General features: G+C 35.4%; 1 protein-coding gene across 2 annotated transcripts; it reads left to right on the top strand.

Moving 5' to 3' along the window:
- The first annotated feature begins 3,669 nt into the window (after positions 1 to 3,669).
- LOC132636439 (protein SEEDLING PLASTID DEVELOPMENT 1) lies at positions 3,670 to 13,462 on the top strand. 2 transcript variants are annotated; one of them, XM_060353307.1, is made up of 9 exons: positions 3,670 to 4,208; positions 5,840 to 6,054; positions 7,099 to 7,249; positions 7,508 to 7,699; positions 8,522 to 8,684; positions 8,818 to 9,050; positions 10,308 to 10,484; positions 10,959 to 11,081; positions 11,253 to 12,961. In XM_060353307.1, exons 1-9 carry the CDS (start codon positions 3,810 to 3,812, stop codon positions 11,286 to 11,288), a joined length of 1,689 nt encoding a protein of 562 aa, XP_060209290.1. In that variant the 5' UTR covers positions 3,670 to 3,809; the 3' UTR covers positions 11,289 to 12,961. The 2 variants fall into 2 exon arrangements, with proteins under 2 accessions (XP_060209290.1, XP_060209289.1); XM_060353306.1 differs by lacking the exon at positions 11,253 to 12,961 and adding an exon at positions 12,968 to 13,462 and having other exon boundaries at positions 3,672 to 4,208.
- Positions 13,463 to 14,438: the final 976 nt, after the last annotated feature.

Here is a 14,438-nt window from a genome sequence, read left to right as displayed (position 1 = left end):
TCTCCACATCGTTGGCTTGTTGAACAACTCTCAGAAGATTTGCAAGAGACGTCATTTGCAAAATAACCAAAAACAGTCAATAATTGCTAATCAAAAGAGAAAAGAGAAACTAAAAATGATAATTAAAACAGAAGCAGAAAATGATAATCAAATGAGAAAACAAAAAATAATAATAACTAGATAAAACAGAGATTTCTAATCTAATCAAAATAGAAAATATTAATCAAAAGAGAAAAGAAAATTTCTAATCTAATCAAAAGAGAAAAGAGAAAATGATAATCAAAAGAGAAAACAGAAAATATTAACCAAAAGAGAAAACACAGAGAGTTCTAATCTAATCAAAGGAGAAAACACAGAGAGTTCTAATCTAATCAAAAGAGAAAACACAGAGATTTCAAATCTAATAAAAAAAGAAAACAGAGAATGATAATCAAAAGAGAGAAATGTGGTGTCCCCCAACCCCAATCGTGTTCACGTGGATTGGGGGGTGAACGTCATCAACCCTTTCTTTTCTCTTCTTTTCCTATAAAACTAAAAGTTATATTAATTTTTATCGTACTAAAACTTAAGTTAGAAACTTTAATCTAGTCGTTCAAAGATCTCATGGAAGGAGTTAATATCCATGAACTAAAATGTGATTTCATTCCTGGAGGGCCAAGTGATTAAGACATCGCAGTGGTCTCTTCCTGATTTTTAGCTTTCTTAGGCTGTATATAGGTCACACCCCCAAATTTGTAAAATGGATCAAATTGTACTCCACTAAAAGCACGGTATCTACAGCCAACACGGTCACGATCAGTGGTATGTCACTACTTGATACGTGGTGGCTAGGTTAGAGTAACTAAACCTCACTTGCTCATTAAAAGAAAAGCTAGAGCATGCTTTTTGTATCTATTTCAAATTGTACTTATCAAAGTTATATTTTGTTAAAAGAAGTTGATGGGTACTTATTGATTTCAAAGGCGTTGGAGTATAACTCCCGAGAAAATGACTGCGGAAAACCAACCTCATAGCTTATAAGAGTAAACGAGTAGTTCACATTTCTAATTCAAATAGATCTACTAGTATGATGCTTGGGTATAAAGAAGGTATCATTTGTCAACCATATAATATTGGTGGATATTTATTTTATTCCAAAATGTATGTAACAATATCTAGCAATTAACATGCAAGGTTATTTGTATTTGATTTGATATTAACTTACATACATTTTACTATTGACAATTTCATATTAAAACAAACTTAACAAAAAATAACAGCTTCAAGTTTTATAATATTGAGCCCATGCTTGCACAGATCGTCTCCGCTCAGTAATTAATATACAAGGCACTGCATTTGAGTTTTTAGAAGTAGCTACTTTTAGACAATACGTAACTAAGCAGATGCGAAAAGATGAAGATCAAAATAAATGTGGGGCCGGGATTTTATTAACCAACTTCTTCTTTTTTTGAAAATGAATGTAGATTCAGTCGAAATATATTTCTTATAGTAATTCTTTTATTAAACATATGGTTTGAGTTGAAGTAATTAGGTGTGAGATTATATACTGTTTGCACTTTAAATTCGCCACTGAGTGTAAGATTAGGGCTGTTCATGGTTCGGTTTGGGTCGGTTATTGATTAAAACTATAACCAAATCAATTTAGTCGGTTTTCAAATGTTTAAAATTAAACCACACCAAATAAAATAAAAATCACCAGTTTGGTTATTGTCGGTTTGATTCAATTTTCGATTTAGGACTAGCCGTGACAATTCAACGATTCTTTCTTTACATTCTTCAAATTTCTTGAGCCGTCACTGTGACTGTGAGAAGGAAACGTGAACTTCTCTTGTTCAGTTAGGTTAGGCAGAAATGTAAAATGAAAAGTGAGATAGTAGGGTTAAACACTTACACTTAAGACTTATAGAGTTGGGCTTGGACATATTCTTTAAGACATGGACCTTAAACAATCATGTAAAATAAGTAGACCAAAATCAAATTATTAATAATAAAAGGTATAAAATATTTATAATTATTTATAATTATATTATACATATAAATAATTATAAATTTTATATATGTAATTATTGGTTTGGTTCGGTTATTTTTTAATATAACTAAAACTAAACTAAATATTATCGGTTTTTCAAATTTAAAACCAAACCAAACTTAATCAAACCAAATGACGGTTTTTTTTATTCGGTTTGGTTTTGGTTTTTCACCAAACCGTGAACAACCCTATGTAAGATAGCACGCAGTGGCGGAGACTCCTTGCTATGAGCGATATCATTTAACTCGTTTCATGATGGAGCAAGAAATAAAGAGATTTTTTTTTAAAAAAAAGTCGCATCGAAAATATAAACTCATGATCTAAAGCATGTTTGAACTTCTTTTACCATTGCATTATGATTTTTCTCACGTCAAGAGGATATATACGTTTTACATATAAGCAAAAAAATCAATTCCACCCTATTAATGTAGAAATTTCGATAAAGAAGATTTAATTGAATCCCCGAGCACCTAGCTCCATCCCTGTACTGCCCGTCTAGAAAATTTACCAAATATATGTAAAACTAATGTACATATATACATTGCTTATCACATGCTAAGCACAGGCTGTCCTCATCTAGTTCTGGAGTAAATGAGAACTTTTATTTTGTTTTTTCCTTCGACATGTGTGAAGCAACAGATTAGGATTTTATTTTATGTTAATAATAACTTAACTAGTCTAAATATTGTTGGCATGTTTTAAATGACAATTAAGATTAGGGTTTCCAATTACCAACTGCCGGTGAAAGAATTGAAACATTCGGCATGTGTTACTTTGTAAGATACAAGGATATAGTTAGATGACCGTCTTGTATTTGCTAACTTTATTATTAATTTTAGTAATAAATATTTTTTTCCCGGAAGTTTCTTACCCTCTACCCAAATACTGAATACAATAGTAACATTTTTCTTAGAAAATTAATCAATTTCCAATAAGTCATATCAAACACCTAAAAATTACACCCTCTATCTCAATTTATGTGGGCACAATTCAAAATTGAAAAATCAAACTTTTAAATTTTGATCGTAAATTTGGATGTAAAATCTTTAAGTTTTTAAAAAATTTATATATTTGGGAAGTGCACAAAGAGTCCTATAAATTACACTAACAAACAATTCAAAATACTCCCCCTTTCATGTTTGACTTGACACACTACTTAAGAAGCAATAAATAACATGACAACCTTACTTATATCACCCTGAATTATTATAAGTCATCTAGAAAATGAATTGAAAGTAATTAAAACATTAGTTATAAGTATAAAATAATAAATTATCTCTTAATTTTCTAAATTGGACAAGTAAAAGCTGACATCTACTTTTAATATAGTGAACAAGTAAAAATGAACAGAGATAGTATCTGAAAAAATTGAGTAGAAAAAAAATTCGTTTAACTCTCAAAATATGAACTAAAAAAATTCGTTTAACTCTCAAAATCTGAACTAAAAAAAAAAGATCGTCCACTAAGCTCTTGATATATGCGGGGTCCAGAGAATGACCGGATCACAATGATTGTTATACACAACTTTACCCAACATTTCTGTAAAAAGTTATTTTCATAATTTGAACCCATGACTTATTAATCATAATATGACAACAACTTTACCTATTATAACCCTGGCATATCGAGGGATAGAAAAAAGAAAAAGAGGATAAGCAAAGCTGAACCGCTCATTTGCAGTCAAACATTGTGAATTTCTGAAACACAGAGAGCAGAATATAGAAGACACTTCCAAGTTCAAACACCGAATGCAAATTTTAGCGCCAATAAAGCAAAAGCAATGCTCTCTCTTGCTTTGCTTCGTCTAAACCCACAATTCAGTTTCCACTACCAAAACTCAATCCCCAAACTCCTAAAACCCCAATTTCAATCCCTCTATTTTTCAACAAAATTACTGAGTAACAGTAAACCCTGGGTCTCCTGCTCATCATCATCATCGTTGTCGTCGGCATCGTCTTTTTCGTTGATTGGTGATGATTTTCAGGTGGAATTGGGTCGGTTACTTACTTTATTACCTGAGGAGATGCGACGAGGAGTTAGCGAACATCCTGAGTTTTCTAACTTAATTGAGGTTGTTATGGATTTGGGTCGTAAGCCACTTGCTAGATTCCCTTCTGGTGATTTTATCTTGTCGGATCATCCCATTACTTTAGATGATCTTCAACAAGCTACCTCCCAGGTTAATATTTGAATATATATATATATATATATATATATATTACTTTAATTGTCTTAGTTGATATTTGGACTGTCAAATGATATTTATTGTGACTTATACAGCACTCCCTCCGTCCCATTTTATACCAAGGTGTTTGAATTGGCACTAAGTTTAAGAAATAATGGAAGATTGTTGAAACTTGTGGTCTAAAACAAACTATAGAAATTTGTGTGGTTAGAAACCATTTCATTAAGGGTAAAAAGGGAAATTTAAAGTCGAATTGTTACTAAATGTAAAAAAGTGTGAATTGTTACTAAATATAAAAAAGTGTCATTCTTTTTGGACCGACTAAAAAGAAAAGAGTGTCATATAAAGTGGGATGGATGGAGTACTTTTTAGGCGGAATAAATAGATATGACACTTAAACTTGGTCTCTACTGTCAGTTGAACACTCCAACTTACAAAATGACCATCTAGACACCTCAACTCGTCTCCACTGTTTCAGTTGAATACTCCAACTTACAAAATAATCATCTAGACACTTCCAAAAAATTTGTGCCACGTCAGCGTCGGGTGTCCATGAGACACAGTAGGAACGAGTTGAGGTGTCTAGATGTGCCTTCTCAAAGTTGGAGTGTTTAGTCGACAGTCGGGCCAAGTTAAGGCGTCTATCTATGTATTATGATGCCTACTTTTTATGTTGTGACTAAGTTTTGTTTAAAAAATTTGAAGTTTCTATGTCCGAATTCACACCGAACATTAGTTAGTTTGACCCTCATACTCCAAATCAAGCCAAACAAATTGAAACAAGGGAGTGACTTGCATGCCTACAGTACCCAATTCAGCTACTACTCCCCCAGTCTGAATTTATGTGATGCATTTTAACAGGACACAAAGTTTAAGAAACAAAGACTTATAAATTGTGGTATAAAACAAATAAGATATATTTGTGTGCTTATAAATCATCTCATTAAGGGTAAAATAAGGGGCGGAGCTAGCCCTTCGGTTATGGGTTCAGACTAACCCAATATCTTTGATCCAAACTCTGTATTTGTATTAATTTTTTTATTGAATATGTACAATTTGTCGATTTAGAACCCAGTAATTTTAAAGGATTGACTTTCGGCTAACCCATAAGCTTTAAATCCTAGCCCCGCCTTTGGGTAAAATGAGAAGTATACAGGTAAATTAATACTTATGCTAAGTTCATTCCCAGAGGAATTGTGGGTGTGCTGATACTTGATAATTCCCATCCACGATTTTCAAATGCTGGATTGCTCCTACCTGTAGGAATAATTTGATTTAAAATTGTAATGATAGCTTCAATTGGATTAGGAAGGCTTTGATTCTGATCAGGGTCGGACAACTCTTTTACACACACACTCTCACACACACTGAACCTTTGATTGAGTAGAAATATTGAGGGTGTGCCTGATTGATTAACAAGTTTCTTTTTTTGAGTTTGGTGCCTTAGTGATATACTCAAAGACACTTAGTAATTTTAGTTGCAGAATCAATAGTAATTATGACCCTTTTCATTCTAGGAAATGTGGTAGCATAGTTGTTGATAACAATTCACCAGGGTCTAAGGCAATATGTAGTGCTAGAAACAATTTGGTTAGCGTTGTATTTAATGGTTTCTCATATTACAGGTTGGTGACTTTGCAGTTGACAATAGAGCTGGCATTAGCAGAACTTTACACCGAATTAGTGCTATTAGAAACCGGAAAGGTCAAATTATTGGTTTAACTTGTCGAGTTGGTCGTGCAATATCCGGAAGTGCCAACTCATTGCGAGACCTAGTTAAAGAAGGTGCTTCTTTGTTGCTCATTGGTCCTCCTGGAGTAGGAAAAACAACTATTATCAGGTTGGTTGTTATATGTACTCTCATGTTATGCCCTCTGATCTTTGATGTGCAATGACATGAAACTAGACGAACATTTCTGCTGTTTAACCTTGATTCTCCTTCTCCTTCTTAATGTTAATCATTGCCATTACATTTCTGATTGTGACATTAGAAAGATAGTATTTTATTTGCTTCACCTTTGGACTCAGTTTTGAGAATAGGAGAAGATAATCCTAATAGAAGTGATACATCGAATATGGCCAATTAAAGGCAAACTTGGTTTTATATTTTGGTAAGCTATGCCACACAGATGCTGCCTAGCTCCTTCAAGGCTGGAAATAGGCAGTGGTTTCTCGTTGTGTGCATGCATAACTTGAAAACGAGTAGTTTGATTCTGGATTTTATATCATGTCTTTGCCAACTCTTCGTCTGAAACTTTCTTACTGGTGCTGCTAATTTGGTATCTAGACATGCCTTCCTGATATGTCTTTCATTGATAAATAAGCTGACACCTCTTGCTTTATCTTTAGGCTCAAATTTTAGACAAGTTTAATAGCCTCTATTTACTTGAGTCCGCAGCTTTCATGAAGGCATTTTTCATGGAACAGAACAGGTCTCTTGCAATTTGTGAAGACAACACCGTGTCCCAATATCAGATATTTTTTTGTAGGTAAACTTAGAGAACCTGGACATAGTCGATAATGTTGAATATTTCTAGTTTCCACATGATGTAATTTCATTTACCTTTTTGACCCTTCCTTTTCACTATCTTTTTCTTTTCTTAAGTCTTTGTGGGCTTATTTAGCTAAAAGTTTTTGTCCCAGACTATTCTAGACATTGCTGTTTGTTACTGTAATCTAATGGAATGATGTATATATGAAATGGTGAGAAAATTTATGGATTTAGCACTTAGTTGGGTGGGTGGGTGGGTGGGGGGGGGGGGCGCTCTTACAATTACTCTGTGTGTCTCTCTGCGATGTGCATGTATCTCCTACCATCACAATCAAGCTATTTCCATGAGATTCTGCAGACGATTATATAAGCATACCTTTTTTAATCTCCTAGGGACATAGCCAGGATGCTTGCAAATGATTATGGGAAGCGTGTAATGATTGTTGACACCTCTAATGAAATTGGTGGGGATGGTGATATACCTCACGCGGGAATCGGTAATGCTCGGCGGATGCAAGTTCCACACACTGATATGCAACACAAGGTAGGAGCTTTACTTTCACTCTGTTAGCAAGATGAAAATAGTTTTTTTTTTTTTTTTTTGAAAAAGTATATCAATGCAACCATTGTAATTTATTATTGGAAGTGATCACCCCCATTTGTGAAAGCAAAGCTGAGACAACATTTACTAGATGAATCGCTTTCCTGAGGATATACCTGTTGCTGGTTTTGGGTGGACCTGTCCTTCCCTTACATGTGGCTTCAAACATGAGCCAATGGCATTTACTTCATATTTTTGTAGGTGCTGATAGAAGCAGTGGAAAATCACATGCCACAAGTGATTGTAATCGATGAGATTGGAACTAAGCTTGAGGCAATGGCTGCAAGCACCATTGCACAACGAGGAATTCAGTTAGTTGCAACTGCTCATGGAGTAACAATAGATAATTTAGTAATGAATCCTGCTTTAGAGATGCTGGTTGGAGGAGTACAGGTAGCTCCTGTTTAACAAAACTTTTTCCATAGTTTACATTTAAAACAGTTGGGCTAATGCTTAGTAAATGTTGAACAATGCTGTTATACAGCACATGGGTAAGTATGGGAACTTTGTAATTTCCGTATGAAACGTCTCTTGTTACTTCACGTTTATAGGTAATAGGACGTCTATTTCCAAAGAAGCTAGTGAGATGCCGATGTTACTTCTTTTTCGTTTTTTTTTCCTTTCATATCTCACAAGTAGTATGCAAAACTAATATCACTGCAATAAAGTGAACCAATCCATTCTCTACATTGTCTATGCAATTGCAACATGAGCGGTGCATTAAGGGTGAAAAACAAAAAATAATTTTATCAAATTGAACCAATGCATTCTCTGTATTTTCTATGTGATTGCAACATGAGCGGTGCGTGGAGTGACAGAGGTGAACAGACAAAAATAAGCGAGAAACTGAAGATTAAAAAAAAGTAATGCTTAAGGGAATCTACCTTGCTATGGTGATTGTCAGTATCTTTCTTAGATGGGAAAGGTGTAATGTTAATAGTTTATTTCAATATCACATTCAACATCAGAAGAACTTGTGAATCTTCAACTTAGTTGCCTAAATATTTACTCAACGAGGTGTTTCGACTGATATCTGTAAGAGGAGAAGTTCTTAAAAGATGATATCAGGTCTTAACTCTACTGTTCCAAATGATGCCATAACACCATTAAAGCATGGAGTGACTTCTCTACTCTCACTCACTATTGGACGTCTACAACTGTTTTTTTGAGGTTTATAACATAGTTGCATAATTTATTTAATTTTTTTTTTGTCAGAGTGTAACTCTTGGGGATGAAGAGGCAAGCAGGAGAGGCGTTCAGAAATCTGTACTGGAGAGGAAAGGTCCATCATCTTTTAGCTGTGGGGTTGAGATAATCTCCAAGACAGAATTGAGAGTTCACCCTGATTTAGAAGCAACAGTCGATGCAATTCTTGCAGGTCTTTTACTAGTCTTCCCTCTTAAGTCCTAACAAAACAAATTTGCCGACAAATCATTTGCGTATCATCCTGTTGGAAGCTAATTTGATGTTGTTTAATTGTCTGCCATGGTGTTAATTTTCATGTTGAGAAGGACGTTACCCGAGATATGAAACTCGCAAGATAAATCCAGGATCACAGGATGGAATAATAGAAAGTTCATCCATCCAAGCACCATTAGATGAGAGAGATGAAGTTTTGGTTGAAGATATTATCCAGATGAATGGAGGTATACCTGGTTCTACTGAGCACATCTCAGCAATAGATTCGACCCTGGAAGGAGGTTCCGGTGAAAGGGAGGATGCCCTTTGCATTTTTCTATATGGGGTAAGATGATATTACCATTCACTTGTTCGGAAGGGAAAAAAGATGACATCACAACATTGAATATGTATAAATTTGGTTAATAACTAAAGCCCAGTCTCAGAATCTGTACTCTTAGTTTAGATTTAACACCGAGCTTGTATTCATATTGTTGAAGGGCCTTAGGAAGAGAATCAATTTCCAAAAGAGTGAATTACCTCCTAGTACATGAGGGTTCTGCATTCACGTACTATTGTTATTTAATTTGCTGCAAAGTTCAATATCTTTTAGCTTGTGGATCTAATAAACCTAATTTGATGCTTCTCCAGTATCCTTAATTCTCCTCCTTTGCTTCTCTTCTCATGTTAAAGTCCCACATACCTCCTTCTTCTGGAGAAAGTGCTTGGTGGCCCCAAAAATGAAAAATAGAGGTATCAAACAGGAACGATTTTTCTTTTGGCTGACTATTGAGATTCAAGCCCAGCAAATATTTTTATTCTAAAATATTCTTGGGAAAAAAGAACGTCTTCTTGAGTCTTGTCTGTCCTTGTATAGGTGGAAAAGAGATGCTTTAGAGATTTCACTCACTAAAGTAATTGTCAAAGATATGTTTTACAATTATAGAACTTCCTCCTCAAATTTTTTTAATGAAGCATTTGAGTTAATCCACTCTCTTTTCCTAAGGTTTTTCTCTGAGGGAAGAGTAAGGCATATAATAATTATGAAGGGAAAAAAAAATAAGAAGGGAAAAAACACGATAAAGCTTTTCTTGCACTGCAAATGGACAGACCAGCTGTGGAGGATGTTTATCAACCTGAGGAAGATCAGATGGGTGAAGCCTGGGAGCATAGAAGGAGTGTTAAAGTGCTGGAACAGGGATGGGAATGTAACAAGAAAAGAGGAGAGATGGAAGATTGTTCCATCATGTATCTGGTGGACTGTTTGGAAAGAGAGGAACCAGAGATGTTTTGAGAACAAGCAGAACAATTTACAGAAGTTAAAGATGAACTGCCTAGCTCTTTTTTATTTTTGGTGTAAACAGGAAATTCTAGGTCAGACAGAAGATATTTTTGATGTGTTAGATCTCTTGTAAGAATAGAAAACTGTAGAGATCAATGCTGTAAATGGGACTACATATTTTGATGTAGTACACCTGTGGATATATAGATTAACTGTTACAAGTAAAAAAAATTAAAAAAAAAAAAAAAACACGATAAAGCTTGTCATCAGCTTCTATTTGAAAACATCTATGTGGAACTCATATTTGAGCAGGTATTGTAGATCTCAGAGGCAAGTGTGATGCAAGGGATGAAACAGCTAAACATCGACGATGCCGTTGAGTTTACTGATAATATCAGCGAAGCGGATGTGCTACTTGCTCTGCAGTCAAAGCTTAAAAAAAATTCTCGGATTCAAGCAGCTGCAAGATCTCACGGCATTCCTATTTATGTGACAAAGGTATGTGTTAGAGATAACTTGCAATATCTCTTCATTTGGATGAAAGTTCTAAAGAAAGAAGGAAAAACAAGATGAGTTGTTTTATACATTATCTGTCGTCGGCTCATTTTCTTGCCCTTTGATTTGTGCAACTATATGTAGTTTCTTGTACCACAATTATCGTATTTATCTGTGGTACCTACTGCTTCTTTTTCTCAGACTGCTTTATCATGGCTTTTTCGCTTTCGTTAGTTTCATTTTCGTGTTGCTGCGAACTGTTTGTGCTTATTTGACCTTTTCTCGTCATATTTTCTCTTGAGCCGAGGGTCTTTCGGAAACAGCCTCTCTATCTTCCGAGATGGGGTTAAGGTCTGCGTACATTTTACCCCCCCAGACCCCATACTATCGGATTTCACTGGGTATGTTGTTGTTGTTGTTGGTCCAAATTCACTATCCTTGTGCGACTTATGTGAAACTATCTTTTTGTTTTTGCAGACAAGCTCTTCAACACAGTTGACAAAGGCTATGCAGGCATTAATCAGTGATTTTGCTGATGGCTTTGAGTTTCTCGAATCTGAAGCTAAGACGAATGAGTCTGAAAAGATTGATGCATTGGAGGTAATTTCCCATTGTATTCTTTTTCTAGTAGTACTTTTTTGGAGAATACAATTTTGCACTCTAGCCGCTGACTTCCATGTAGATGATAATGAGCTTTGCATGATAAAGTGTAGTGTTGACTACACTTAGGTGGCTTTTAACTTTATGATGAAATGCTAGTTTCACTATCAGGAAAACGTGGAGGTTCCAGTGAAGTCATTGGCCTGAAACATATCTGCTATACCATCTTGTCATGCTGTGTGAGGACATCTGATGTTTGCAATGAAACAAAAGATAAAGTGGACTTCAACTTAGGATTCACCAAGTGTATGTTAAAAAAAATTGTGTTTTCATCTCAGACTAAGAAAGGAAGCCTTGGCACAACGGTAAAAATTGCCGATAGGAATGGCAAACGGGCAGGTCAGATCGGATATGGGCGGGTTGAAAACGGGTATCCGATCCAACCATAGTTAACACGGATACAAAGTGGATGAATCGGTGGAAAATATGGATATTCATATTAGCCATGGGCTTCAGGAATAGTCAGGTGAGAACACAAGCTAAAAGCCAAAGTAAACTTAGACTCTCAGAAAGCAAGAACTCATGAAAAATAACAATTAGAAAAATGGGTGTTGATAATATAGATACCCATATTATCCATCTGGATATCCATTTTTTTAGTGGATAATATGGATAATATCCATATTTAATCCATTTTTAAAAAGTCGATTATTCAACCCATATCTAATGGGTTGGATTGGATGGTTACTTATTTTTTGTAACCATTTTGCCAGCCCTAGTTGCCACGTGTCATGAGGTCACGTGTTCAAGCTGTGGAAGCGGCCTCTTGCAAAAATGCAAGGTAACGCAGTATACATAAGAGCAATGTGGTCCAGCCCTTCCCGGACCCTGGGCATAGCAGAAGCTGAATGCACCGTGCTGCCCTTTTTTACTTTTCATTATGGACCAAGGCATCAGCTCTTTGCAACAGAAAAGAGAGAGAAATTTCCATTCAGACTAATGTTTCAAATGTTTTTGTGAAGTGCCTTGTTGCCTAAGGTCTCATCTGAAGGTGGAGCATTCCACAAATACGTTATCCTATTAGCTTTAATCTAATGCAGAATACTGAAGGAGTGTGAGCATTTAGATTAAGGTCATAGGGCGCTCTATTGTACCTGTTAATTTGCCAGAGGAATTCTCCTTTGCAAATTATAAAAGCGTAGTTAGCCAACAGATCCAAGAAAAATATCAACTTGCTAATATTCGTCCAAAAAAATCAACTAACTGATGCAGAAACCTTTTCTTTTTCTTATCACGAAATGGAGTGTCACCATTTGCTATTTGCACTCTAGTTACTAGAACATTACTGTGAAAACTAAATAGTAATACTTCGCGATGTTGTTAATGGGAGGGTGGTGGCTACATCTAATGCTTAGTTCAGGATATGTTGAAGAATAATTCAAAGTTGAACGAAACCCAATTTGTTTAGGATTTGATATTTGTTAATTTTATTAATTTGTGTTTCAATAGAATTTGTAGTCAAATTGATAAGGAATAGGTTGTCCAGTTTCTGTAAAGAGGTTCCATACTATTACAGCTAGGGGTGTTGCTAGCTAATCTCATGTAGTAGAGAACTATAGAGCACATTCAAAAATTTATGAGTTCTGAATAAATTATTTTCCTTCAGGATAATTATTTCTTTAATCGAAATTGAACTGATATTCCTTAGCTCAACTAATAAAACAGAAGAAACTAAACGGGGAAAGGAAAAGCACTAATCAGCAAAGGAAAAGAATGATTGCCGCCGTAATGGATCTAGCATTGTATTTACATAATCACCAAACAATATCATTGTTGTCTTTGGCTTTAAAACCCGTGTGTGGATTTTTTGCGATGAGTTTTCGCAGGAGGCTAGAATAGCCATGGAGCGAGTGGTAATTCCAAAAGGGGAACCTGTTGAGCTACTCCCTCGGCCATCAAACATTATACTGCTTCAGAAGGATCTTATTAGAAAGTACAAGCTAAAATCAGAGCGAATTGGAACAGGAACAGATTTAAGGCTTCGAATTCTCCCTTTGAACAGTGCATCTGATGAAGACAGTCACGATAGTGAAGGAGTTGATGAAGAGAGCGACGTTGATGAATTATTCAGGCCGAATGCTGAATTAAATGGATCTGCCTACACTGTGAATAGGTTACCTCTACTACCTGAATAGAAATAAATTGTTGCTCTTAACAGCAGTTGCTGTAGCCGAAGTCTTTATTCTTAGATTGTCCAGCACACTTGGCATGGTGCATCACATCTATTGAACTACCTTGAAGCTATTGGGTATAAATACAAATGGTTATCTACAAATTGATGTAAATTCGTTATTTTTTTCTTAATTATGGCCCTCAATTGATGATGCGTGTTCAAATTCCATTTTTTGTGCGGATTGCCCTTCAAAAGCATTGGTCTTTAATATTTGGCCCTCAAGTTTGTGGTCTTTAATTTTTGCCTTTCGCCTAATACTTCAAGGTTCTGGGTTCGAATCCCAGCTTAGTAAAAAAAAAAAAAAAAAGGGAAGGAATTTTGTAAGACAGAGGTTGGGATTTGCAAGACAGAGTTTGCAAAACTCTGCCTGCAGGTAGGGTTTTGCATTCAGGTATAAGGCAAAACTCTACCTTAAGGTCGAGTTTGCTTCAAAACTTTACAAACTCTGCCTAATCAAGCAGAGTTTCAAACTTTTGCATGCGAATCTTTGCCTTGCGAATTCAAATTCTACTTTGCAATTTTTTTTTTTTTTTTTTTTTGACTGAGCGGGGATTCGAATCCGAAAGCAAGAGGTTCTAATCAAGGGCAAGAATTAAAGACAATCCCAAAATAAGGGCATTCCTGCTAATTGCCCTTCAAATTCTCAGCCTTTTATGGCAGCATGATGTATGTTATCAGGCCTTTAAATTACTTTATGGGTTTTGAGTCGGTAATAGAGCAGTGGTTTATTCGGTGTTATATCACTATTTCTCGGGCATAAGTTGTTCAAAAAGGTTCATATGATATCTGTCAGCGGAATTACAGCAAGAAAGAAGGCTGGGAGAGATAGCATACTTTTCCTTTTTGAAATAAGCTGCCATGACTCGCTAATTGCATTGGATTCTTTGGATAAAAAAGACCAGCTTTTAGAGTGGATTCCTTCCCTAAAAGTTTTTGACACTCAAGCTTTAGTGTCGTAAAGCCAAAATTTGTGCGTGCTGTGTAATTCAGTGGTAATTCAAATACTCCCTGTTCCCAAAAGATTGTCCTTCTTTCCTTTTTAGTCTGTCCCAAAAAATTGTCTTCTTTTTATATTTAAAAACAATTTAACTTTGTGAGATGATTTACAGCCACACAAATATCTA

The sequence above is a fragment of the Lycium barbarum genome, chromosome 4 (assembly GCF_019175385.1).
Source record: "Lycium barbarum isolate Lr01 chromosome 4, ASM1917538v2, whole genome shotgun sequence".
NCBI classification, from domain to species: Eukaryota; Viridiplantae; Streptophyta; class Magnoliopsida; order Solanales; family Solanaceae; genus Lycium; species Lycium barbarum.
The sequence above is the reverse complement of the archived record's forward strand: the minus strand, read 5'-3'. Positions and strand labels throughout refer to the sequence as shown.